The 27,846-nt window shown below is 40.7% G+C and overlaps 1 protein-coding gene across 2 annotated transcripts; it reads right to left on the bottom strand.

Annotated features, from left to right (window-relative positions):
• Positions 1-1,559: 1,559 nt before the first annotated feature.
• On the bottom strand, positions 1,560-24,305 carry igf1 (insulin-like growth factor 1). 2 transcript variants are annotated; one of them, XM_078242908.1, is made up of 5 exons: positions 23,804-24,305; positions 18,823-18,982; positions 7,312-7,568; positions 6,065-6,100; positions 1,560-5,369 (listed from the first exon to the last, which is right to left on the bottom strand). In XM_078242908.1, exons 2-5 carry the CDS (start codon positions 18,974-18,976, stop codon positions 5,310-5,312), a joined length of 507 nt encoding a protein of 168 aa, XP_078099034.1. In that variant the 5' UTR covers positions 18,977-18,982; positions 23,804-24,305; the 3' UTR covers positions 1,560-5,309. The 2 variants fall into 2 exon arrangements, with proteins under 2 accessions (XP_078099034.1, XP_078099033.1); XM_078242907.1 differs by lacking the exon at positions 23,804-24,305 and adding an exon at positions 20,357-20,616.
• Positions 24,306-27,846: the final 3,541 nt, after the last annotated feature.

Genomic DNA, 27,846 nt, shown 5'->3' with positions numbered 1-27,846 from the left:
GTACATCCATATTCACTTTGATGATTGGCTTATTTGTGATGGCTTGGTTACCCGCCACTGCCCAGACCTCTCTGCACACAATTTCTCCTTGATTTATTTGAACTCTAAATCTTGCAAGCTTGCAGCCTGCCATTGGACCATTAGGAAGAGATAATTGATTCTGTATTAGTCATGGAGACGGATGAAATAACATCCAGGATGGCCAGGATGACCTGGACCTCGCCAACCTCCCTGCTGCTCCACATTTTGATCTCTGCCGTCTGCTGTGCGCCGGCCAGAGAGCCAATTTATCAGTTTGATTGTTGTCCCACATACATCAGTTTTTAAAAAGTGCTGATAGTGAGTAAGTTAGAGCTTGGTGCTGTCACTGTGAGCATCCTCCAAAGAGCTGAACATGCAGCCATGGCCTCAGGGAGCAACACGCCCCGGTGTGTTTGCTTTGGCAGACCCCGCCACTTCTTAGGAAGTATCACTTTGTCATTCAGCACCCACTCAGTTTAATACTGCACAATGCACAAAGCTTCAGCTTGAGTTACGGCTTCATCTATAGCCAAAATGGCTTAAAATATGTGTACATGCTCAAGAGAGACAAACCTCTGCTTTGCAATTATATGCTGTTTATGTGTCGGAATCCACAGGGTTCCTCATACAAGCTGAATAGAGTATACCAGTGTGAGGTTGCACAATAGAGGAGTCTTTTAAGGATGAGGTTTCCCTACAGGTTTTATTAGAGTGTACAGTGCATTCAGAAAGGATTCAACCCCTTCACTTGTTATTTTACAGCCTTATGCTACGATCATTTATATTCATTCTCTCTATCAAACTACATTTAATACCCCATAATGACAAATCTGAAGGATTTTGGAACGTTTTTGCAAATGTATTAAAAAGAAGAAAAAAAAACACTGACTGTATTCAGATCCAGTACTTTGTTGAAGCACTTTAGCCAGCGATTAGAGCCTTGAGTCTTTTTGGGTATGACGTGAAAGTTTTGCACAGTTTTTTTGCAAACTCCAAGGAGGCTTTCACAAGTCTTTCACTGAGGAGAGGCTACCATCTGGGCAGTGACCATCGGGTTCTTAAAACACCTCTCTTAATGAGGCCCATCTCCCCCGATTGCTCAGTTTGGCCGGTCAGCCAGCTCTAGGAAGAGACCTGGTTTTTCCAAACTTCTTCCATTTAAGAATTATGGCCCCCACTGTGCTCTTTATCTTCAATGTATGCATTTTGTGTAGCCTTCCCCAGATCTGTGCTTGACAAAATCCTGTCTCTAAAGCTCTGCAGGTCAGCTGTGAGACTTACTTTACTAATCATGTCCAATCAGTTGAATTCACCACAGGTGGACCCCAATCAAGGTGTTGAATCGTCTCAAAGATGATGAAGAGAAATAGGAAAAAAACCTTGAGCTTAATTTCAAGTGTCATAGCAAAGGGTCTGAATACTTATATTCATGTGATAGTTAAGTTTTTTTTTTTTAGCAAATTAGCAAAAAACGGTATTGTATGTGCATGCTGCATGAAGAAAAACTCTCCAGCCATTTCTGTGATGTTGACAAGTGGTTTATTCAGCAGGAATGGTGAACAATTTGTCAGTATTTTGTTTCTACAGAAGGCAATCGAGCACCATGAATAACAGCGCTGTAATCAAACAGTTTCTTGGACTTCTCAGGAAATGACATTTTCTCATTAAACACCTCACAGAGTGGTGAATCTCTCACTCCCACATTTTAGACTTTATTGATTTATATTTCATACAAGTGACAAACAGAGTGTTTGAATGATTCATAGTCAACATGATTTAAAGTTGGTTGCTGCAGCTTTCTTAAAAAAAAAACAACAGATACACAGAAAGGGACTTTTTTCTGTCTCACTTCGCTATGCATTAAATTATAAGCTGTTTTTCAGGTACCAGATACAGTGTGTGAATTGATGTCTTTGGTTTGTACTGTAGATCTGAAAGTCTGGGGGAACCGGAGTTGTTCTACAACCAGCTTATTTTTTATTTCAGCCGCCAGGCCGACTGGTAATATAGTTTGTAAGGAATAGACACCAAAGTAAGTTGCATATGTTGATCATTATTATCATACATATAAAAACACACTTTTAAATTAATCGGTGAAAATAAGTTTGAATTCAGAGAGCTTTGTTTTGGTCAAAATAAATTAAACTCCTGGCTTATTCCTAAAGTGAGACTTTGTAACATTCTGAGGGAATAACACATTCTTCCTCTAACAAATTAATTCATAAGGAACAAAACGCACCATTGCTCAATTCGGCATAGTGGCAATTCAATTTTGCCGCTATAGCTTTAATTGGTCTGGTATGACCATTAGTTTATCCAGGCTAATGTTAGCTAACATTAGCAAACTTAAAGCAATAGTCTGACATTTAGGGAAATACGCTTATTTGCATTCTTGCCCAGAGTTAGATGAGAATATTGATAACACTCTCATATCTGTAGTCTAAATATCAAGCTACAGCCAGAAGCCAGTTGGCTTAGCCTATCATAACTACTGGAAACGGGGAAACTGTTTACTTGGCTATCTTGCCAACTAGCACTTCTAAAACTTGCATGTCAACACACTCATCTTGTTTGTTTAATCTGTTAAAAAAAAAAAAAAAAAAAGCTTTTCTTCTGCTAAGCTTAGCTTGATCTTCTCGGCAAGAAAGTGAATTTCCCAAAAATGTCAAACTATTCCTTTAAGCTAGACACTGTGTGACATTAATGAGTAAATGTGCTGATGTTATGGTTGTTGTCTACTTGTGCTCCTGTTACACTCCATTTTAGTGTGTCACCGATGAAAAAATAATGTTGTCTGACTCACAATAATCTTGGGAAATGAAGGCAAATGTTTTATGCCATGATCCTGTAATTACCACTTGTACACGCTGTTCAGCAAAAGTTACGTAGTCTCGCATTAAGTGTTTTTAATAATCAATACCTTGGCTTCAAGTGAGGTGCATGTACACACACACATCTCAGGACAGACAAAAGCACACCATGACTTTTAACAATCTTAATACAATTGGAAGAATCACAGTTCACAGTACTTTTGTCAAGTTATTTGGCATAAGGGATCTATATTGAGAAAATAATTCAAAAACAGTAGAAAAAATAGCATTTTGCCTTCTTGGGACCACAACATGATATTTTCTTCTTTTTTTTATCTCCATGCATTCACAGATTTCACACAGATACATTTACTCGCTTACACTACTACCTTATTGAAACAGCTTACAAATAAAAACACTATTAAAATGGTGGCCACAAGGCTGTGCAAAAGGGAAGACCTCCAATGTAAGCCCTGCCATCTGTCTGTATTAGCCATCTCTTGCAAGTAACAAACTACAAAATAGCACCATTATACAGTGGATAGGATTCTTAATACAGTTTTGTTATATGAAACCATCATGTACAATGAATGATAGGTATGCATAGGTTAACATAAATGGGAGTACTGTTTGATTATACACAGGCAGAGGAGGCAGAGATGAGATGTCTTGGGTGGTTTGTGCGATACAATTACTGTAAATCCGCATGGAGGCTTGAATAAACAGCCGTGACTGTCAGTCCTCATGCAAGGACTTCTCAGAATCGGCTTTTCATAAAAAGTGTGTGTGTGTTTGTGTGTGTGTGTGTGTGTGTGTGTGTGTGTGTGTGTGTGTGTGTGTGTGTGTGTGTGTGTGTGTGTGTGTGTGTGTGTGTGTGTGTGTGCGTGCTTGACCCTTACTCACAGTTACACAACTCTCATTTACACTGTGGGTGTTTTTGTAGTTATATGTGTGCTGCATCTCATATCTCCAGGAAGACTTGTCATTTTAGTTTGCAATATTTATCAAATCATTTAATTTGCATGTTTCTCCAGTGGACTTTGCAACAGATGCTGTGGATTTTTGTTGTACTCTCGCCACGATGGCAGATAATGCAGTCCAAGCGACAACTGAAGTAGCAAAGTTCTCGGCCTCCCTAAAAGACCAAAATATAACAGGCCAAGATCGATCAATTGTTTTAACTTCCCATCTACGTGGCTATTCTTAGAGTCTCTCCTTCTCTTGCTTCAAATTTAAGTGTTGACAGATTTTGGAACATATTGTTAGTTCTTTAAGAGAACAGGAAAAATATCTTTTTTTAGAGTGCTTGTTGACTTGCTGTGACTAAACTTTCATGACTTGCACTTAACCTTGAACACAGGCCTCCATTCAGACTCAAATGTTGATCACCGGTTACTGGATTGTTGACAAAAATCTGATTTGGCCATGACAAACATTTTACCTGATTGTTGCTATTTGACTTATTCCACTGACTTATGCCAAATGCACTTTGAATCCACTGAATGACCCATTTCTTGCAACCAAACAAACACTGTGCACTGACTGGCCAAAAGACCTTAATTCAATTTAGCTTCTGATTAATTAGTTTCTGTTTTTTTGTAAAACAGGCACAATCTTGGTTTTATACTTCCCACCTTCCTTAAAATCCCCTCTAATGGTGCTTGATCTGTTGTTATAGAAGTCCATCCTCAAGTTCTCAACACTTTCTGAGGCTTAGGAGGGATTTAGATAGGCTCAAACCTTCAAGGGACTCCAATTAGACAGACAATCTCTGCCTTCAGGAGTCAATGAGAAGTAGGGATTTGGGCTCAAAGTAAAATAACTATAACAATATTGAAAGTCTGATAATGAACCACCTGGTCTTTGTCCTTTGAAGCAAAACCTTGTTTTTGCCTATTAAAAATATCCGCAATAATGCATAGTGCATAAAAACAAACTAGGTAAGATAATCAGATTTTAACTGGGGTAGAAACTGTTATATGTGACCGGTGTATCCATATAAGTATCCTGTCTAACTTAGTGAATGAATCCACTCTCTCAAACTGAAAGGATTTACCTCCGCAAAGTTCAGGGGACAGGATGGACCACTCATTCTCAAACATAGCCTGTCGCTCATGGATTGGCTGAAGCCCAGATCTGTTCCCACCTTTCCTGGAGCCAGGGGATGCTGCAGCTCACACATGGAGGTATAATAAGCTCTTGTTCGTGTCTCAGCAGCTAAACTAGTCTGTTACATTGCATTAACAAAGAATTCTTCCCGATATGGAATGGTGCAGTGTATAAAATAATCACAAGATCCCTCATCAAACCCTTAAACACCACAAGCTCTCAGGTTTCAATCATTTTGAAGAGCTTTTCGGACCTTTGTTAGCATACTTTTTGTTTTGTTTTACAGTGAACCATTCCACAGGGGTACCAGGTAAGGCCACTCCCTTCTCTCTTCCCAAGTTGCTGGGCATTTGTCCATTCCTTCTTTCCCTACATTCGGTAATTTCTGCCCCCAGTGTTGCCTCGACTTGAGTTTTTCTGATGAACTTCCTGCAAAAAAAGAGAAGCACATTTTAGACCTGTAGCTGAGACACAGTAGACAGGATAAAGTGAGCAAGCTTTGGGAGAGATTTGGGTCTGAAATCTGCATCTGCGTTCCTTGGATGGTAAAAATAAAACTTTGTCACAGAGTTAATAACTCTTCTAAAGTCAAACTAATGAACAGATGAGTGATGTGTAAGCCACTGCACGAGGAGATACACTAAACGTGATATGCTTGCTTCATCTCCGGACCTTGCATGTGTCAGTCTCTTTATGGTGAGATGTCAGCACATAATGTACAGTAGTAGAGTGGAGGTGCCTGGGGAGCAGGAGTGCCACTGGGTCTACCACAAAAAACACTTAGTTCCTTCTCTTGCTGCTAATGGTTTTCTTTTTTGAGAGAAGGGTAAAAAGTTCACGGTCGAATCTTAAAAGGACCACACTCTCCCGCAGGTTGGCAACTCGAGGATGAAACAGAGTCTGCATTTAGACCTCACGCTTTCTTTCTTTGGCCAAGAGATTAAGATTTCAGAACAAAGATTGTTTAAATGAATCTCTCTCATTTCAAAATAAAGGTTGCACTGCTTTTGAAGCACTTGAAACTCTGAATTTCAGAGTTGAGGGCTAATAGAGGTTCAAATGACTAGATTAATGAAAATACCAATAAAATTAAATTTAAAAAAAGTATCCACTGACATGCATACCTTGAAGGATGAATGACTATGTCCAGGTAAAGGTCTCTGTGGGAGGAAAATGAAGCCACTTAAGTTGGATGAATTATTTTGTCTTGTTATACAGTAAGCTGCTAGCAAACTTGAATCTACTGATCCCTTAAAGTAACAGTAAGTAACTTTAATTAGATGAGAAGTTTAAGCCCACCCTGATGTATGTTTGCTAGCATGTAACTACAACCATCAGCTAGCTAGCTTAGTTTAGCATAAAGACTGGAAACAGGGTTAAGCTGTTTGCTTTGGTCTATCAGAAAGTGCCCAACTTTTTTAATCCTTCTGTTGTCTAATAAAAATGTCTATATCAGAAATATGGGTTTCCTTTTAACTACCTAATTTTAATTACCCCAAAAGATTAAATCTCTACTTTCATTGACTTTTGGTTGTTTTATAAAAGAAATTGCATCTGAAAAAAAAAAAAATTTCAAAACCAGACTGAACATTGACATTTACCCTTCTGTAATTATCCTTCCTTTAATAGGAGTCTAAATAATTCATAATTTCTGCTTTTTTTTAACTCAAGAATTAAGTATAATTTCCTATAAATGAGGTTTATTGACCATGAATTCCAAAAATGTAGTAAATGTAAAACTAGTGGTAATAAGTTGGTGTTAGTGGTGTTTGTACATGGTAGTGAAAACAAGCGTTAAACATAAAAAAGAGCCAAAAACATTGAAAAAAAGAGACAAAAGTGTCGATAAAAGAGACGAAAACGTCAGATGACAAGTACATGGTCGAATGGAAGACAACACAAGGGTTAAGTTACATTAATTAGCTTTGGCTAGGCTGGCTCTGTCCAAACTAAAAATCAGACCTAAAGATCACTGATTAACACATTTTATCTTGTTTGTTTAATCCATACACATAACTGAATGTAAAATGACAATTTTTAGTTCAACGGAGGATTATGTGTGATACTATTTCTTGGCTGTGCATCTGTGGGTAGAGCTAGGCTAACTGATTCCCCTGTCTTTATGCTAAGCTAAGATACCACCTGCTTGCTGTAATTTCATACTGAATGAGCACATATGTGTGCGTTGTATCAATCTTCTCATATAACTCTCGGCAACAAAAAAAAAAGCAACAATTTCTTTAAAATCTCAGGATATTATTTGTGCATGCTTTGACAGAAGCTACCAAAACAATTTGGTTCTATTTTTTCTTACACATTTCCTGATGAGTAAATCTTTTTTTTGAGTGTATTTGTTTGGTGCTATGCTCACCTTCTTGTTTTTTGTCTTGTCTGGCTGCTGTGCTGTCCTACGCTCTGTGCCCTTGTCCACTTTGTGCCCTGCGGTACTAACCTTAGGTGCTCTCGGCATATCTGTGTGGCGCTGTGCACGCACAGAGCGAGCAGCCTTGCTAGTCTTGGCAGGTGCACAGTACATCTCCAGGCGCCGCAGCTCACAGCTTTGGAAGCAGCACTCGTCCACAATGCCACGTGAGCGCCGTGCATTGGGGCCATAGCCTGTTGGTTTACCTGTTTGAGAGGAACAGCAGAAGGAGTTAGTTAGTTTTGGCAATGACATAGCTGGTCATTTCTGCTGAATCTCTGGGTTACAAATTCCTTCTGTGCTGTTTTTTTCATTGTTCAAACAATCTGCATTTAAAATTCTATAGTCTTCTTCTTCCAAGTCTTTTTTACCCCTCTCCAAAACCAAAAATACAAGAGCAAAAGTGTCAGGAATGAATCAAACAGCGTGTTTATCGGCTCTAACGTTAGCCACAAACGTTAGCATGTCCGGCTTTCTAGCTTACTGCTTACAGAAGAAAAAGCCAGCATTACTTCCAAGACCAGCAGCATTTTATACTACATTATTTTGTGGGGTTACAAGTTACATAAATAAAAGAAAAGCCCCGTTCATGACCAAATCCATTGTGTAGTATATCCCCACTGTGTCTTGGACGCTTTATAGGAGTGTAGGCTAAAGCTATAGCTGCTCTGTCATGCCTATTGGATGAAGGAAAGTTTATACTCCAACCATGCCAGCCAAATTTGTGTTCTCAGATAGCCTTTTAGATTATTCTTTTCTCTGTAACATGAAAAGTGAAACCTACATTTTGAAAATATGCATACCATAAATCTAACCTCTATCTTGCTTGTCCTTAAACTTAGCAGCTAAATTGTTTTTTATTGGAATGAAATAGTCTTATCTTACATTGTCCATGTTCCCTCAGCCCTATGTTCCCTCAGCCCTAACCCTAAACCAAGATGATCAGTATTACTGCAGCAATGAATACAAGGTCACATATCCAAAACATAAAATATGACCGGGTTGGATAAATCTGCTTTTATTATTGTAAGCTGCACATGTGCTGTGCTACAACGGAAAGCTTGACAGACGTAGTGACAATAACGAAGGGGGAGGGGTCTAGCGAACAGTTAGGATTTCCTCTGTGTATAATTTACAGTGTATCACATTGCACACTATAGACTCTTTTTGGCAGCTGCTTCCCTGTAAAAAGGAGGCCGCAGTCACCAAAACGTTGAGAATATCACGCTCAGCCATTTTGGCCCAGGTATCTTTTACACAGAGGCTCGTCCAGTGAGGCGAAACCACAAGCCCTCTGGGTCTGATCAACCTGCAGAAACAGCAAGGCGGACTTTGAGGCCGCACCCCTGTTGGCAATGTACCACTGTTCATTCACATTTTCATTTGGCAGAAGCCTGAGCACCCTGGAGTCTCTCTGGTAAAACATGGATGCTGAAGATGGTGGCATGATGAGTACAAGGCCAGTAGAGGTGGACATTGTGTTATATTCTTATTATCACAGAAAGAAATGGGTAAAACATTATTTAAAGTGTGATACTCAGCTTGTTGACTCAGTGGCTACATCAAGTTACCAAGACGCCAATAGTCACTTCCTTTTTCAACTCCCTTACCCCCTCAACCCACCCTCTTTTGGTGGCCTTAGAAAAACGCAGACTCTCCATTAACAATTCCCTGCTCACCTTGAGCAACATAGCCCTGATGGGCTTTTCCCTGTTACCAAATAAAATAATAATAATTTAATATGGCATTTACAAGGAGGAAATGCCTTTCCCTCTCAGAGTTAATAGCTTTTGGCTCAGAAGCCTGCCAGTGCTGACAAAGTGCATTAACTTCTGCTCTCTGTCTGCCTTGTCCTGACAATGTTGTTCTGGACAGAGAGCAGCTTTCATTCAGAAACAGTCAATCGGGAGGATTTCATGTTGCACATCAGGTAGAATGATGCTAAAAATACACTGTGCACCTGCATTATTTAAGGAACAGAAGAACAGGATTCACCCAGATCTCAAACTGCCAAAAGGGATGTGTTAAATTAAATATGTAGATGACAAAAACCCTAATTTAGCTTTTGACATTTTTATTAATTCCAAATGCACTGGAGCTACACCTTTTGTAATTCATTCTTTTCAGTCATCTAAACCAGTGATCTTCAACAAGGGGTCCAGGACCCTTGTGGGGTCCTCAGAGTCATTGCAGGGGGGCCTCCAAATTATTGTCTTAACATGAATCAAACATATTATTAGCAAATATAAATCCCCACTGATGATAGGCTTACTGGCCTATAGCCTAGGTAAGGTAGTCACTAAGATATCCATCCACAGATACGGTTAAGGATTCAATGTGTCACATTGTCACATTAAAACATTTTCAAACATTTTAATAGCTTAGTATTCTATGCAACAAAAAAAAAGGTGAAGGCCGCCCTACGTGTTATTGTAGGCCCAGTTTAATATGCAACTTAATTTCTACAATATAGCCTATGTAGTCGGGGTTCCCTTGGCTTAAAAAACGTTGAAGACCCCTGATCTAAACGAACTAAATCTGCTATTCCCTCCCTGTGAGGCGTGCAGTGGGACCAGCCTTGGCAGCTATTTTAACACCTGATGTCAAGAAATTTAGAAAGAGAGAAATGTGACGTTGAGTCCTGGCTGGGGATTATATAATGGCTGCTGAAAGCCAAAAGAGGGGCCATGCCTCGTTGCCTGGCCTGTTTTTCAATCCCTCCCAATAAAGCCTTACAAATTAACATCCGCTATTATTCTGAAAATAGCTTGCAATCCTGCTGCACAAACAGCTGGAAGGGAGAGAAAAATCAGCTGGCACCAGTTGTAACATAGGATAATCAGCTCGGGCAGGTTTGAGAAAAAACATGCATATCATAATGAGGTCTAAAAGCTTTTAAAGGTTTTAATTCCATGGATAGCTGCTGTAATCCTCATAAATAAAGAGTTGTTTGCTGTGACTGTTGTTAAATAAGGTTAAACAGCCTTTTGTGCCAGTGCTTCTCGCCTCACGGCCCTCTGCTGTTTGAAATGGAGTCTGGACGGAGGATGCAGAGATCACCCACGTTGATAAAGGAGGGTTTCAGGTCAGATTAGAAAGCGTGCGTCAGCGTTTGAGCCATCATGAAGAGGCAGAGTGCAGAGTTAGTTGATTTTTGTCTATGATTTATTATGTTCAAGGGGGAAAATGGCAAAATACTTTCTCCACATTTACATTAAGAAGTTAACGGCTATAGTAGCCTAACTAGAGAAAGTTAATTTAAAGGAATATGCCACCGAAAATCTGTTTCTGGAAAATTTTGAGTATCAAATACAGGATTAACATGTAGTTCGAAAAGGTTCATAGCTTGCTTCTTTGCAGAGGACGTCAATGTGTTAAAACTTCTCAAAGCTCTCCTTCAGCATAATCCACTTCTCCCATCTTGATATGTATGTTCAATATCTTTCAAACACTTATAGTTTCTCCGCAACACAGTTAAATTACCGTACATCTTCAATGTTGCGAAGCACCGCCAGAAGTAGCATCATTTGACGAAACTTGAAGATTGAGGCTTGGAATAAAGAATTCAAGTCCAGTGCAATGACAAATCGGTAGAGTACTCGCGGGCCTGCGTTGTAGGGGCGTGTTGCTTTGGATACCGGTGAGACAACGAAATACACTTGAGGAATGCTAGTTGGAGTAAAACATCCATGAGTTTGAAAGCTTGTCAGATGCCAAAACACTTTTTAGTGTTATTTTACTACTACGAGAAAGGATTTTACAACGTTGGAGAGTTTTTATGTTGATTATCATTCCACCCTGTGCCTCGACGACATTCACGTTATATGTATGCATGTACACAGTGTTGGGGAGTAACGGAATACATGTACCGGCATTACGTATTCAGAATACAAATTATGAGTAACTGTATTCCGTTGGTATTTAGAATACAGTTACATTGTTGAAATCAATGGATTACATGACGATACTTCTCTGTTTCACGAGTTTATTCACTCTCGCAACTCCATGCATTTCCCAGAAGCCCCAATATGAAAACGAAAAAATTAGCTATTTGCGTGATCACTGAGAGAGGTAGAGATGGAACCGGAACTGGCACAACAGAGCCAGGGCAGGAATGCGTTTCTATCTTGGAAATTCAAACAGCATTTCACATTAAAGAAAGAGAAGGGAGAACGAAATATAACTGTGCACTGCAGTGCAACTTCTGCTTGCCAGCAACCAACTTCCTTTCAGCGTCCAAATTACTCCACCTCCAACCTGAAGAAGCATCTTAAAGTAAGTTATTTTTAGCCAAGGGTAGTCGTCTGCTGTAGTTTTACTGGTCACCTTGCTATTTTATAGTTGATGTGCGACTTTACATTCTCCTACATGCTGATTTACTAGCCCCAGAGCTGTTGAAAGACTAGCCCCGTTTGACATGTTAGCTAACGTTAGCTAAAATTAGCTCATGGACCAATGCAGCACCTCGCCGGATGATGTCGTACTGACTTACATTTTTGCTGGACGACATTGCATTTTCTTTGCCGGAGCTCTCACAGAGGTCTCATTGAAAAGAATGAGGGGGCTGCATGTTTGAACGGCCTTATGCTGCAGCAGTGGTTTGAGGAGTTCCTATGGATGTTTTGATATGTTCTGGCACATTTATTTTCTGTTTTCAATAACACTCAGTCACCTTTGGAATAAATTGTATCTGCCATGAATCCAAGCTGACTACAGCCGTCGTCCGCCACGAATGAGCCGGCTACGAACTTTCCAGGACCACCTTTAACGTGTTTGATACTACAAAGAGTATTCCTTTGGAGTGCAAGCATTTAACCGAAAACTATGCAGTAGCACCAACTGCCTTCGACCTGTCAAATTTGACTAAGTGTTTCTTCTGATGCCACCGCACTGCTCCACCTTACATCGTTTGGTGTTTGACAGCCTCAGCACACATAGTGTTCATTCCTCCAAGGAGCGGCACTGGAGAGAGATGGCTGGATTCCCCCATTCCAGAGTGGCACAGAAAGCATCTGAGTTTTACAGCTTGGTCATGGTCAATAAAAACCAGTGGATTCTTGGAGCCTGTGCACTGCTCTTCCAAAGTGTCAAGCAGTTTACGGCTGGGCAGGGACTATAAGAGCTACTAAAGTACTGGAAACTACCTCTTTATCACTGGTACCACAAAGAGTTTATGGCATGAGTGAAGTGTTCCTCACATTACTGTGCCACTAAAATCTTAGCCAAAGGCCCGGCCACTAGATTTAAGTGATCAAAATGGATTTATTCTAAGACATCATTTAGAAATCATTGAGTTATACAAAAAAAGATCCATGGGCAAAGTTTTTGGGCTAAACTAAGAGATTATAAAGTGATAACAAATGTATGGAGTTCTTTGACTCTGATAGCCATTTAATAAATTGGGCAAAGATATGTGGAAAGATTTCTCAAGTGAGATTATAAATAACGAATGTTAGAATCAGTCACGGGATCTATTTTTCTTGGTGATAGAAACATTAGCAACACAAATTTGAAATGATAAGAATGCTCACATTTTTAAGTGAGGCTCGTCCTTTTCTTGTGTACAGTGGGAATGCAAATAGTTAACAATTTTGAGTTGTATTGAAAGGTGCGTAGGATCAAAAGTTTCTGACTGTGAAGGAACCAAAAAACCCTGCACACTCTCGCTCCCATGTACCTGATGAAGGTAAAATCAAGGTCTGAGGTTAATTAAAGGATCCTAGTGATCCTGGATTCTTTGGTGGCCAAAAAGTATCAATAAGATTTGTTATTATCAAGGGGGTTAGAGAGTGTTGCCCCTTGTCGCCGTATATAATTTTAATGAAATGTTGGTAATAAAGTGAGTACAAATGATCAATAGTTTGCAGTATTCTTTACTTCATTTAAAAATGGAATGCGAAATAAAAAGATGATTTATGAGACTACCTAAGGTGAAGAAGAAAGAATGTAAAAAAAACCTCTAGGATAACAACTATGAACCTTGGTGATCTCTGCACTAATGCAACTAGATATATCCTCATTTTTCTTTGTAGAAGTCCTACATTATGTGATTGGATTAAACGGATGAAGAGTCTCAAATGTAAAGTACTGTTTAGTCCCAGAGTGTCCTCATATCCCTCGTGTCTCAACTTCAGCTATGTGTATGTACAGATCTAAATCTGGAGGACGCCTGCCTTTCCTTTTCATGAGATGCCTCTTTGTTCCGACGAGCAGTAATTCACAGAAGGGTCAGAGATTTTTAGTTCAGGTCTTAATGGGAAAACGACACCTTTTCTCAGTGATGGAGAGGACACAGGAGGTCTTTCTTCAGATCTCAGTGCCTTCCGCTGTGTGTTCAGGTCCAATGTAAAACTAGGGAGGGGGTAGGGAGGGAGGGGAGAGGGTGTCCTGATCATCCTGTAATCCACATAATCCCCTGCTGCTGAGGGACAAGGCCTAGCTAAGTGTGTGTGTGTGTGTGTGTGTTTGAGTGTGTGCATGTGTGCGTGCATGCATGTGACGTGCTTTTGCACATTCTACCTCTCCAGCTCCATCGGCTTTGAATAAAATTGACAGGGACTAACACTGAAGGGGAAGTCTCATCAATGGCTGCTAAAAGCAATTTCCCCTCTCCTTTCCACCTTCAACTTACATGCCATCAGTACAAGCCAAAACAAACACACACACACACACACACACACACACACACACACACACACACACACACACACAAAAAACGCATTTCGTATTTGGCTGAACTTTGTGTACCAACAATTAGCTCTTGGCCCAAAATGATGGATTATTCCATCTCGTCGTAATTCAAGAGAGTTTGCGCATCATTCACTTCACAGAAATCAACAGCAAGATTAAATATCTCATGCTCACTGTAGAAAAAAATGTGAATATTTTAGCATGAACTGATAAAATATGAAGTGACTTAGGACTGGGAGCCACTTAGCACTCACACTTTAGCCAAAAAACTCCCATTACAGATCTGATTCATGGAATGAACATCGCAATGAAATCACTCCATGGTCCTGCCTGCTAAAGCATTACAAAGACAACTGAGGATTTCTAGGTCAGGTTAATAATTGGAAAAACTGACTATGGTTGTGGGTTTTTTTCTGTTTCATAGACCACAGTTAGTTTCATTACCTAAAAAAATAAGAATTTCCACCAACTTGTATTTAGCATTTCTATCATGGTAGGAAACCTGTAGACTTAAAATGCAAGTGTGCTATTTTACTGGTGACATGCGTAAGGTGGATTGGCAAAAGCACTTTTAGCACAGAAAGCCCACTGTCGTTGCAACATTGTCTCTGGACACATTATCAATCAGAGGGCTGCCAAGTTCAACACGGCCAGACTGAAGGGGAAGAGTTCAGGGAAAAGAGCACGCCTCCTTTGGCCAAGCTGTTACGCTGCCGGGTCCCACAGACGACAGAACCCAAATGGATTCTCCAGATATTTCTACGCAAACAGCCACTGGTACATGTGGCGACCAAAAGAGAGGAGAAAAAGGAATGACAGAGAGAATATGAGAGAGCGAGAGAAACAGAGGAAGACAGGGAGCAGTATATTTTCCAAGGCACAGCACCCTGCTGCTCAAACCTCGAGCCTTTTCAGAAAAAGGATGGAGTGTTTGTGAATTATACCTCTTTTTCAACACAGGAAAATGTGGCATTGATAGATGGATGGTGTGCAGTTCAGTGACTACACAGTGTAAGGTAATGCGGGAAAGATGAATACATTCCCCATACCACAAAAAGGTCTGTTCCTGTTTAAAAAGTGTATCCTGCATGAGGATTCATGAGTTACATTGGCCTCCGTTTCACACTTTCTCATGAGATGAATATGGACAGTAGTGCTGCACTTCTTTAGCCCGTGAGAAACATTCACGAAGCTGTAGTAAAACTCTGCTATCAGTAGCCCACACTTTGTCACATTATCACATCATCCAATCTCTGGACACCCTCATACCTTGTCAAAATCTCGAGCATTTCATCAGCTTTAAGCTACAGCTGCATTGGGACCATTTTGCAAACCTTCAAACTAAGGTACAAATCATTAAGATGGAATTTACAAGTGAGCAAGAAAAAGATTGACTAAAATGTAATTGCAATCACCATCTAAGAAGAGAATGCCAAGTCTTGTTGGTGTAAAATATTTGATACTGGCATCATGTAGATGCAAAATGTGATGCATGATTTACTAAAAAGCCCTCTTTGATCACATAGTCCATGGTCTTCACTGTCTCTCAGCCTAAACGAAGAGAACATGGTCATTTACACCAGAGAAGTGCTGCAGCAGAGGGAATCCAAAGACCAAAAAGTCTTAACTGGCAGAAAACTGGCAATTGAGAAGGCTGTCATGACCACTTGTGACCACAGCATGTGGGTGCTGCCAGCAGCATCTGGACGAACAAGACTTGCAGCTTTGCAGCAGCTTGGTGACTCTCCAACAAACTCTCTGGCAAACACCGTACAAGGGGCCCGATGCAGAGAATGATGTTGACTGGTCTTGGAAAAGCTGCAGGCAGGGGTGGAGGAATGTGGCAGTGGGATGGTGGGGAGCAGCAGCAAGGTGCATGGTGACACGACTGCCAGACAGAAGGTTGATATTGGGTAATTCTGCAAAAGAACTTTGGATGGCGTTCATTGACATTTTGGAATGGTCTGTGCCACTTTTCATAAAGTATTTCTGCAATGTCCATGCATGGCAAGAACAATAATTAAAGAATTAGGATTAGTAGGATAAGGGTTAGGGTTAAGGGTTAGACTAAGTTTTAGGGTGTGACTGAACACAAACTTTAGTAACACCCCCATTCCTAGTTCCACACCATCACTTTCCGTCTAGCTACATATAGGAAACACTACTTTCTTCATTGGTACAAACAGTTGACATTGGACATAAATTGCGTGCCACAAATCATCCAATAATTCTTAGCCATACTGGGCTGTGCATGGACAAGAAGGGAGCATGCATGCAACGGACCTGAGAGGTCTGTTGGTGCAGCCCAATATAACTAGGAAAATACATCCATATTAGACAACAATTTACTGCACATCCAATGTCAATCTGCAGTGCCAATAGAGGAAGTAGTGCCCTCTCTATGTAGGCACATGTAGCATGGAGGTTGGAGTGGTGGATCCAGATGTAGCACGTCTGGCTGTCATGCAGGAAACCAAAGTTTGTGTCCCATCACAGCAACAGTTCATTTTTTTTTATTTACAAAAGCCACAGTCTTTCTCTACCCTTAACCATACTATATGTTGTAATGCACACATATTTTTTTAAACGTTGGCATTGGATGTTGCACTGGATTAAATTATCCAGTATAATTGTTCTGGTCAGAGCTCTGGGAGGCTTCTCTGCCCATTCAACCTCCTCTAAGGCAAAGCAGAGCCATCACATCACATCACATTCGCTTTAAGAGAACAATGTCGGAGCACATCTTCAGCGGTCTCGTAAAAGGATGCTTTGTTGGTACCATGAGCAGGTGCTAAAGGCTACAAGCGGGTATCACAAACACAGGCACCCTCAACAATAAAAAAATTCTACTGAGCATGACAGGTCACTGATTTGGTTGAAGTGGGGAAAAAGGTCTCAGCTCATGCTAAAACTGCTATTTGGGCTTTTCAGAAGAATCAAAGAGGTGAAATGCTGACGTATAGAAAGGTAGTTCAAATTCCCCAAAATTTTAGCAGGGGCTCTTTGTTGCTTCAAACACCAGCAAACATTTCCGTTAGAAACACCACAAAAAAAAAAGGGGGTCACGGAGTGAAGTAAACGGGCTGTTCAGGAAAGGATCGGACTGAGACTAAGATGTCCAAGAATCAAGAGCACCACATGCAGGCATGTGCTGCAGCAGAGGATATAGGCCATCAAACCCCTGAATGAACTGCAGAGTGGGCTTCAAAATGGCTACATATCCAGCGGATAATAACGGATGAAATTTTGTACAGACCTTCATGGTCTCCAGAGGATGAATCCGTACGACTTTTTCTCTGGCACCACTATGAGGTTCTGTGTGGAATTTCTTAATAACTACTAGATGGATTTACATGAAAAGTGTCTCTTTAAGGATGAATGGTAATAACTTTGGTGATCCCTTCAATTTTCCTATAGCGCCATCATCAGGTTAACATTTTAAAGTTTGTCCAATACTTTGGATCATGACCAAATACCTGCAAAATGACATTGCAATTTGGAATATAGCTCAAAGCAGTTTTGTACATATCCAGTCTCACAGAGCTGCTAGCATGGCTGTCGACTACTTTGTTAATATCTTACCAATAAAATGTACTATTTTTGTCTTGTAATGGCTTTATATTTGCTTTACTATACACTGGCCACTGCTACATTATTCCCCTGCTGTACTGAGGCTGGGATTCAAACACTGCCCCCCTCCTGGCCTCTAATCTTCAATCAGTCACCAAGTTCTCAAGAAGGTGTATCTACAAACCACTCGAGGTTCAGGTTGAGGCGAAAGCAATCAATTACTGGAAAAGAGAACACTATAGATTCTGCTGATTTCCCACAGAAATATTATATCTTCTTTTCTTTTTAAATTGGCAGCTGACAAAGTCTACCACATGTGGAAAATCTTTCATAACTTTGGGACCGAACCAAACCATTAATAATGGATTATTATGTCAAAGCGGCACAGGAGTCACAGGGACAATCAATTATTATAGCCATTTTAACATGACATTTGGGGAGATGTGATGCTCCTCCAGGACATTCTGTGCAAATTGGCTTGATTGGTGGATGTCAGCCAAAGAAATGTGAATAATGAGGTTAAAAACCTTGGCTCTGTTGTGTTTTGTTGGCGATACTGCTAATGTACTGTCACACTGCTCGTCTCTGACAGAAAGATCAGGATACATGTCCTGAGAAACCCTGGCAGCTGGTGGAACATTGCACCTAACCTAGGTTGCTTCATATATCCTGTGCTGTTCTGGGCTGGGTTGTACCCTTAATGGAAAAATCTGAGATTTAAATCCTGGATTGTTGGTGGAGGGTTTTCTTTGGGTCGCTTTCCCTTCTCTGGTGGAAAAAAGAAAAAACTCCACAGTAACATTTAGATTCTACCCCTCCTCTTTCTCAGAGATAGTCAGCCAAATTCCACTTAAAGCCCTTTACCAATGAGCAAAACTGGGATTCGCCACCAAGAGTACCTATAGGTAATTATCATTATTCCACATTTACATTAAGTTTGCTTGTTCAAAATCCGGGCACCTGTCCATCAATGAGAATGGAGCATAAAAACAAATGTGCAGGGATGAATGTGAACTTAAAGAAAAGATGTAACCGTGGAAGAGGAATGAATGAAGGAAGAAAGGGAACAATAATGCAGGGAAAGGAAAGTTGAGACAAGATGTCAAACTGGCTGCTTTTTTATTTATGAGCTCGCTGGAGGTGGAGAGCTCTGGGACAGATACAGCCAACCATTATGAATAAATAAAAAGGTGCACTTACTGAAATAAAAGCCTCTCTCTCCACACACAAACTGCAGCGTGTCGACCAGCTCCGCCCCGCACAGGGTCTCTGGGCCCGCCCCTGTTGCCGTCGGAGTCAGGGTGAGGACGCACAGCAGTAGTGAGAGGGTGTGGCTACAGGAGATACAGCACATCGCACTCTGCAGCACAGGGAGAGAGGGAGAGCTTTAACATATCCACTGCTGTTAAAGCCAGAGCATCATCAGAGAGAGATTTTCATTGAATTTAAGCAGGGGAAGTCACACTTTTAAAGTCACTGCTTTCATATAGGCTACTGGCCACTGACCAAATCTGCTGTGACAGTTGGTGGCTAAGTGCCTTGCTCAATGACACATCAGTGATGGCAACACTAAACATTTTCCCACATAAGATTGAACCCAGTGAGCTGAAGACTTGTTTCCCTAATTTCCAGGCTTTCGCTCTGCTTAAAAAAAAAAGAAAATAAAAGAAGAAATAAAAGTGACCGTTACCACAGATGGTAACTTTACAGGAGTTTGGATATGTGGAGGAAAATGTATTAAATCCAAACTACCACTTGGTGCCAGAGTCAAACAGTCAAACAGGAGGCTGACCAGCTCTGATGCTCCCGAGCGCCTGTGCGCAGCCGAGCGCGTCCAAATTGAAAACACACTTTTCTCCTTATCATCTCGCTACTCAGCCCCTGTAGCCTACATGTCCTCATAAGTTAATAACAATCCATATTAATCAATTACATAAATAAAAAAGATCATTAATCACCAATTGGTAATGAGGCTTCATCATTTATCCCTGTGCCAAAAACCAGCTGTCAGCGCATTGTTAGGCACAGAACTACACCAAAAGTGCTTCAAAATTCAAAAAGCAGAATAGGAGATTCAAAAAGCGCCAGGGATCTTTCTGATCCAAACTGTGAGATGGAAAACGGCTCTCCCGCCAAACCCAGCCGAGGAAGCTGAGTGGGCCAAATATACATAATAAAAAGAATAAACACAGGACACTATCCATCTACATCACAACCCCAACCGTACGGCTCCGACGCCCTTCATTATTTCACGTTAAGCTCTCCTCTCTCTTTACCCCCGCAGCCTCAGGTTCGCAGGTTAGATATTTAGCACTTAATAATGCAGACTCAGCAGTAAATACTTTGAAAGTTGCAGAGCTGCATTGGGACTTTCTGGTGAAAAAGAGCGCATGGCGCACAGAAGCCCTGAGGATGAAAACCCATTCATCCGAGCAGTGGAACTCATGCACGATTCATGTCAAAATTTCCAAAAGGGAAAAAGAGTCATTTAAAGCAGAAGGTGGACAATCTCTTGTTAACTGTTGAAAAAGGAAATATCATCAAGACATGCAGAACAGTTGCTCTCTAACTGAATAAAAAGGATACAAATCAGAATAAATCCACATTTGTCATGCACTTAAAAAGCAGTAAAATAATCAAACTTGTTTGAGTTGAAACTATAGGTAAGGATGCTCTGTGCAAATATTGAGCAAGGTGATAAATATATAGTGTCAAAGGAAAGCAGGTAAGTTACCTTAAAGACATCACATAAATGCCACTGAAAGGAAAGAGCGCTAGACATCCCCACGGGTCTCCGCAAGACAAAGCCCGGCGAAAATGAACTTGTTTGAAGTCATTAAAAACGGGGAGAAAGAGGATGAGATGCGGGCAATGTCACATCTCAATATTCCGACTTTGTTCCATTGCGCAGGCTCGTTTTGGAGAAGTGAGATTTAGCGAACAGGAGACGGATTTAGAGAGAAAATCCCTCACATTTATCTACATTACACAGACATTTTCAACAGGAAACAGCTGGGGCAGCATTTGCCTCCTACTCGTCCTAAGTTATTCATTAAGGATTTTGGGCACATATTCAAATAACGTCATTTCTCTTTTTTCTCTCAGAACGGGATTGGATTTTGATCTCTCTAAGACTTGGTTAGTAGTTCAGATCAAGATAGAAAAAGCGGTGCTGCCCCACCAGCAGCAGCTCACACTCACACAGCACACGGTTCTGTGCGCTGAATGCCCATGAAGGAGAAGTTAAAGACTAGCTGGTGGTTTGATATGACTGCTGGTTGTTGTGCATAATTTGGCACTGCGGTATTTCAACAGCCCTTCTGTCCAAAGTCTGATTTGATTAACTCAAAAATAAATCATTAAAAAAACTTTTCCACTTAGTCACAAATGTACTACTAACTTGAATGTCCAATAAAAACAAATTAAAATAGCTAAATACATGTGAATTGGAGTGAATATGAAATATCCATTAAATTATATTGCAATACAGAGCAAATATATAACCTGAAATAACCAGAAAAGCTTAATCTGAAGTCCTGTTCTCTCTACACTTTGTGCTTATGTGCAGGATTTATTCCTTTTCTGCACTTTGTTTCTGTAATTTCTTGTCAGAAATTAGTCATTGCTCTGGTTTCTGTGTTGAAATGGAGTCAATACATGCAGGTTTGTCGGCAAATGAGATCTGATGACATTTGATGTGTTCAAGAACTGAGTGAGAGAAGAGAAAAAGAGTCTGGAAAAACCCCCCAAAAAAGTGTGCATTTATGAGGAAAAGGACATTTATTTCATATTTTAGCCAACCGCCTTAGAGCAAACTACAGAGCCGGATGCTGTAGTAAGACTTGATGGCACCCACTGTGTAGAGCCACCCACCCTCATAAGTTAAAGCGAGGGACCCAGTGTTCCCACTGGGCCACGGGGGGGAAAAAAGCCCCTGCAATGACAGACCACAGCTTCACACGAGGCCAGGGCTTAAAGAGACTTGTTTCCAGCATGAACGGCATATCAACACTGATCCAAGCACTGAACATGAGATCAGTGCTGTGACCCAATCATAAAACAGGACACCAGCACGTATCCCAGCATGCTCGGCCAGTGTGTTTACGTGCATCACAAGCAGGGTCGGATCCAAAGGGGGCCGGAGGGTAAAGACACGCAACAGTTAGGGTTGTTGGAGTAAAGTGGGTCAAAACACAAACACATCAAATGTCCTGACATGACACCAACAGCACTCATGGCACTGAGGCTGCAGAGGCCACTCCTATCAAAACTTATAAATGAGTGGTTTCAAACACGAGGGTTGGGGCTCTTGAAGGGGTCGTAAGATAAATGTGAGGGGTCACAAGTTGAAAAGAAGAAAAAAACTGTCAAACAAAAGCTTTTTTTGTTGAGAAATACAGGATTGTTTTGTAAAAATGATTCAAGTTAAATTATCTAAGAAGGGAAATCGCTCTCACAGTCGTATGCAACCTGTGACGACCAGTCGTAGGTCGGCATTGGTTCATTTTAAAGAGTCATCAGCCAAAATCTTTGGAAAGCATTGAGCTAAATGAGCAATTGGTTGATCAACAGAAAAGTTGTGATTGGCGACACCCGTGGTCACCGTGGTAACAGGAAGTTTGGTTTAATACTATATGGCAAACACTCATTGAGCAGCTACTTCCTCAGCTATACAACAGAAGAGCAGCTGGTGTATCTGTTTACAGTGCAGCCAAACAAATGAATGTTGTTTTTATAAAGAAGTCAATCAGTAATAATTGAACCGCGATCTGACTTCATGCTGCACACGGCACGAGTAGTTTTCCACGCAACAGAGCACAGTGAAGTTTGTTAGATAACTAGGCTAACCGATCCCTTGAATAAAATACAGAAAATGATTGGGTAACACTTTACTTGAAGGTATCGACATAATCGTGACATGACACTGTCATAACTATGACATGACACTGTCATGAGCGTGTCATAATCATTATAAACAAGTCATAAGCGTTTATGACTTCTGTCATTAAGTGTCATTTGGTTTTTGTCATGACAAGTTGACATTGTTTGGGGTGTCTTAATTATGACAACTTGACATTAATCAAAGTGACATTACAGAAGTTGTCTTGGTCATGACAAATTGACATTAACCAGGATGACATTACCAGAGGATGTCTTTGTCATGACAACTTGACATAATGTCATCCTGTTTAATGTCAAGTTGTCTTAATAAGGACACTCCAAAGAAATTTAATGTCAAGTTGTCATGACCAAGACAACTTCTGGTAATGTCACTTTGATTAATGTCAAGTTGTCATAAACAAGACAATCCAAACAATGTCAACTTGTCATGACAAAAACCGAATGACACTTAGTGACAGAAGTCATGAACATTTATGACTTGTTTATAACGTTTATGACACGTTCATGAAAGTGTCATGTCATAGTTATGACAGTGTCATGTCACGATTATGTCGATACCTTCAAGTAAAGTGTTACCAATGATTGTTGTCCTGTTCAATGGTCACATTTTTGATAAATAATATTGGTTAGCACTAACCACAATGAATACATTACATTTCCTGTGGCAGCTTCAGAATAAAAGCAATCCCTGAAAAAAGTCATTACTGAATGTAACTACATTGAGTGGCTATTGCAGAAAAAAATGCAGACCACAAATAGTATAAAAAAATGAGGTTTGATTTCATGAAATTCCTAATCTAATCTGCGATATATTTGATAATAGATTAATTCTTAGTTTAATTAAATAGTTTTTCTTAACCAGAAATACCAAAAATTGATTAGTACCAACTTCAAAAAGGTGAATATTGGTTTTCTTAGTCATCTGTGATAGTAAATTGAATACCTTGGGTTTTTGGACTGTGGACTTACTTTGGTGTGGAGAGTAATAAGCAAAATCTTTCTTTGTCATTTATGATGGTAAACTGAATACCTTTGGGTTTTGGACAGTTGGTGGGACAAAACATGCGATTGGAAGACATTACTTTGCGTTCTGGGAAATTGTGATGAGTATATTTTTTAAGTTTTCAAAGACTAAGCGATGAATTGACGACAATAATTGTAGTTGCAGCCCTGCTTTGCAGCCTCACATTTATGCAAAATGCATGTTTGCAGATGGCCGGTGCACTAAATAACAAATCTGCATTTAAAATCACAGCTTCTTGTCAATCTGTGAGCTTACTTATCTTCCTCTCAGGACTGCTGCTTGAGACGTACACCGATCAGCGTCTCTGTTTGCGTCCCCTGGTGGATTCCGTCACTGTCAAGAGCTGCTGATACAGCGTTGAATATGATGCTGATGCTCCTCCTATGATTAGAGAGACAAAGCTGCTTTCAGACCAGAGGATGACCTTGTTAGCTTCAGATCAGGGACGGAGCCGGTCACTGATGCCCATAAGCCTCTCTGTCAGTAGCTGATCTTAGATGTGAAATTATCTCATCTTTCACTGACTCTTGACATAACCCCCCCCCCCACAATATAGCATGTAAATGCTTCATCACAGACTTTCCTGTTATCGTTGCGGTATGGCATTATTGATAATGGGCTTGTGCTGTACATCTGCTGATGCAGTAGTAGGAAGAAGGAGAAGAAGAAGGGGGGTAGAGGGGGGCTGACCTTCCCTTGTTCGTCGAACTGTCTTGGTGCCAGGTTTCTCTCTCTTCCTCCCTCAGTCTGACTCTCTTTTCTCTTCGTTTGCAAGACTTTTTAACCCCCCAACCCCCCACCACCCTCTAACCCCCCCTGCAGCCTTGTCTAAGGAGACGTCCGCCCCAGTGAACTCATTGACCAGGGAAAGGCTGGTTTTCACTCCCTTCTGGTGTAGAAAGAAGAAAGTGTTCACTGCAAAAAATGTGCATCTCTGCAAGTCATTTTGAACAGGAGTTAGTTTTAAAGTTTTAGAATCACAAGTTTTCTTCTGTGGAAGTGTTTAAAAATGATGCCATCACAATAGTTCCGCTTACTAACAATGCATTCCCACTTTTTAAAGGATATTTTCTTGAATGTAATGCAATGTTTTTGATTATAGGTAAGGGGGCCGGCCTTGTAAAGAGAAAGTTATAGTCACAAAATAAAAATTATGCAAACAATTTGACATCAAGCAGTCACTTTATATTTGGAAGAATCTATATATGTTAACAAAAAGCAATAGACTTGCAAAAAAAAGACACTTTTTGCAGTGTTAACAGCATCCCGTCTGGTCTCTCCTGCCAAACAAATGTCCGAGTCAGAGAGACACACAGACAGCGGTGCAGAATGCAAATGAATGTGAGTGGATGAAAGTGAGAGGACTGAGGAAGAATTAGAGTGGATGAAAAAGCCAGGGAGAGGGAGGATGGAGGCTGTGTGTGTGGGGACTGCACGGCTGGTACCCGAGATGGGACGGAATGTGTGAGACTGGGGATATGTCTGGACACACACGCGCACACACACGCGCACACACACACACACACACACACACACACACACACACACACACACACACACAGGTTCATTTGAGGACACACATGCAAGAAAGCGCATGCATGTACACACACTTAATTAGTACAGCAATCCTTCTCTATTCTTTTGATTAGTATGAGGGTTTTTTGCAGCTCAAGGGGTTCTCTGTGTTATATTTCCTCTTTTATCAATTGACTAAAACAAAAAACTTTACAAAAACAATGAAAGTATCTTTTGCAAGTGATTGTCGGGGTAATTTTTCTGTGTGTGTATTACTTTCCTAAGCTTTGTGGTTAAACAAAGTGTAGTGCAGGCACATGCATTCAAGGCAGATATTGTTATCAAAGCCCTGTGCTGTGCCATACACTGTTCATATGGAAGAAATAAAGGTGCGTCATGGAGCAAAAGCAAGAAATGGGGCGCTTGTTTTGATATGCTATGTTTCCGTAGTAACTTGCAGGGGTCACAGTATTTTGGCAAAAAGGCCAGGAAATTCCGTGGTGCCTGTTGATGATCAAAACCTACTTTTTCAAAAATATCTCTGGGACAGTTTAACTGTTTGTGATCGCTGAACATGCTGGGAGTGGCAGGGTTTTCATCAAATCACATCCATTTGTCAGGAAACTAAATGTGGAGGCTGCACCCCCCCATTTACTTGTGATGAAAACAATAGAGTCAATGTGGACTTCCAGCTGTTATTTACTGTAAGTTTCTCTGTTACCGGTCTGTTCAGCTAATGGGAAAGTGTCTTGTTCTTTGTAGCTGAACAACCAACAGGGAGGTCAACAAAAAATTGACTATTAGTCTAAAGTAGGTGATTCATTTAAGTCTAAACAATGCTGATTAGTTGTGTTAAAGTCACACTAATCAATATCTTTATATAAACAATGGATCGAATGACTATGTGTTATACAAAAGGTGTTGCTTGTACTGACAAACTGTGACTTATCACCCAGCAGGCAGCTGTTTTAAGAAAAAAAGCTCAGATAAACCCATTGTAGGCTACTCTACCTGCTCAGCACCAAACGGCAAAGTTAGCAACTGGCTGGTGAACTAATGCCATGTTTCCTCTGCATGGTCAACTCACCTTCTAGTATCGGCTCAGCTCGCTCGGAATTTCGACCGAGGTGGTACTGAAAATAACCGTTCTAATGTGTAACAAACTGATCTGGACTGCTGGGTGGAAACACAACTATAACAGTGGAACATTTAGCAGCTAAAGAGACATATATTTCCCCTCAGGAGATGGTGAAGAAGAAAACTTTCTAAAAAATTGCTGCCTGCTGCAGCTGGAAACAAAGCTGACGAGAGCAAATAGACTGAACTGAACAGTGATTATGCTATAAAGCTAAAACAGGCTAAATAAACTGCAGTTTGGTTGCAGAATTTGGTGCTCTCTGTGGGTTCATTACTATGAGCAAACCTACAAAAAGCTTTTTGAATTATTACTATAAAAATATTGGTCCCCAACCTTTTTGGTTTGATCCATTTAAATGAATCAATTGTCACCCCTCATTAGAGGTTATGGCCTTAATAGTTCTATGAAAGACTAAGACGATTTTTGCTTCTCTGATTGTTTCATTTGAAGGATATTTCAAGGCCTGAGGAGGTGAAAGTATCCAGTATTTCAAAAAGAAAAGCAAAAATTAGAAAATCTATTTTTGTGCAACAGAAATATAGTTTTCTTTGTTATATATTTAATCATCTCCTGTCCCCATGACTGCAGGTGCAACGTATGGCACTTCTCCGTGGAGTGTTTATATTATTTTGTCTACCCCCTGCCCTGTACTTGTGACACCATGGAAATCTCTAGACCTGTTAGAGCCTGCAAGCATTCCGTCTGTTACAAAATCCAGGAATGTTCCACTGAGTCACGAACAAAAACACAAAACAAACCAATACTTGAACAATACCGTGTACAGTAATTACAGCCTTAATATGCGGTTTGGTAAAACACAACTAATCCTGGAGAGACAAACCACACACAAGAGCCAAATATCCCGAAAGAAATGCACACATTCAGGACTTTTTAGTGTCAGTGATATTGCAGCGAGCTGTCCGTGCCATCCAGCTTTACTCATAATGTGCTGCCTCATACTGAAATTAGAGCTGGACGAGGGCCTGCGCGAGATACCTCAAAGAATGCATGGAAGTGTACTGTTTGTGCTGTTTACTTATCCCAAGACGAGGAGTGGTTTTGGGGGGTAAGGGGCCACTGCTCCTTGGCTCTCTCCGGCTGGCTGGGGAGTGGGTGTGGTGCTCCTCTCTGCCCACCACCTGGCACCGTGGAGGCTATGTCTAGTAAAGAGACCTCTGCCAGGCCTCAATTACTGGGGGAATAATCCAGGACAGACTGAAGCAATTACAGCCCCATATAAATCAATATGCTTTGGGTTAAAAAGTGATCTGCTCCCAACACTCTGGAGAGGCTCTGACTCAGTCGGCCTTTGATTTCTTGGAGAGACGGGAGCAGTTTCTCTGGAATAGGGAAGAGATGCTGCTCTAGTCGCTGTGGTTTGAAACTGTCACTTAGGCCGAGTAAACAGGTGACACGGACTGTGAGGAAGAGCAGAGGATAAATATTGATTTAAAGTCACTGAGCTTGTATAAACAATCATTGGGAAATTCATGTTGCATAAAGTAAAACAATGCATAAACAAACAAGCTTCCCTACAAATGACAACGTAAACAGATGTATTTATGCATGCTATCCATGAGATACGGATGCTAATGAAGGATAGTATACATGTATAAGGAAGCTTACAGAGCCAAGAGCTTCCAAC

Source organism: Sander vitreus, chromosome 23, assembly GCF_031162955.1.
Source record: "Sander vitreus isolate 19-12246 chromosome 23, sanVit1, whole genome shotgun sequence".
Taxonomy (NCBI): Eukaryota; Metazoa; Chordata; class Actinopteri; order Perciformes; family Percidae; genus Sander; species Sander vitreus.
This window is presented reverse-complemented; position numbering and strand designations above follow the sequence as displayed.

Bases quoted from the DNA above. Each gene is read 5' to 3' on its own strand.
- igf1 (XM_078242907.1), bottom strand. From the start codon at position 20,404: ATGTCTAGCGCTCTTTCCTTTCAGTGGCATTTATGTGATGTCTTTAAG. The intron at 6,101-7,311 runs GTGAGCATAGCA...TTCCTCCCACAG, and splicing joins ACAAGACAAAAAACAAGAAG to AGACCTTTACCTGGACATAG. The intron at 5,370-6,064 runs GTATGCATGTCA...CTTTTTTTGCAG, and splicing joins ATAGTCATTCATCCTTCAAG to GAAGTTCATCAGAAAAACTC.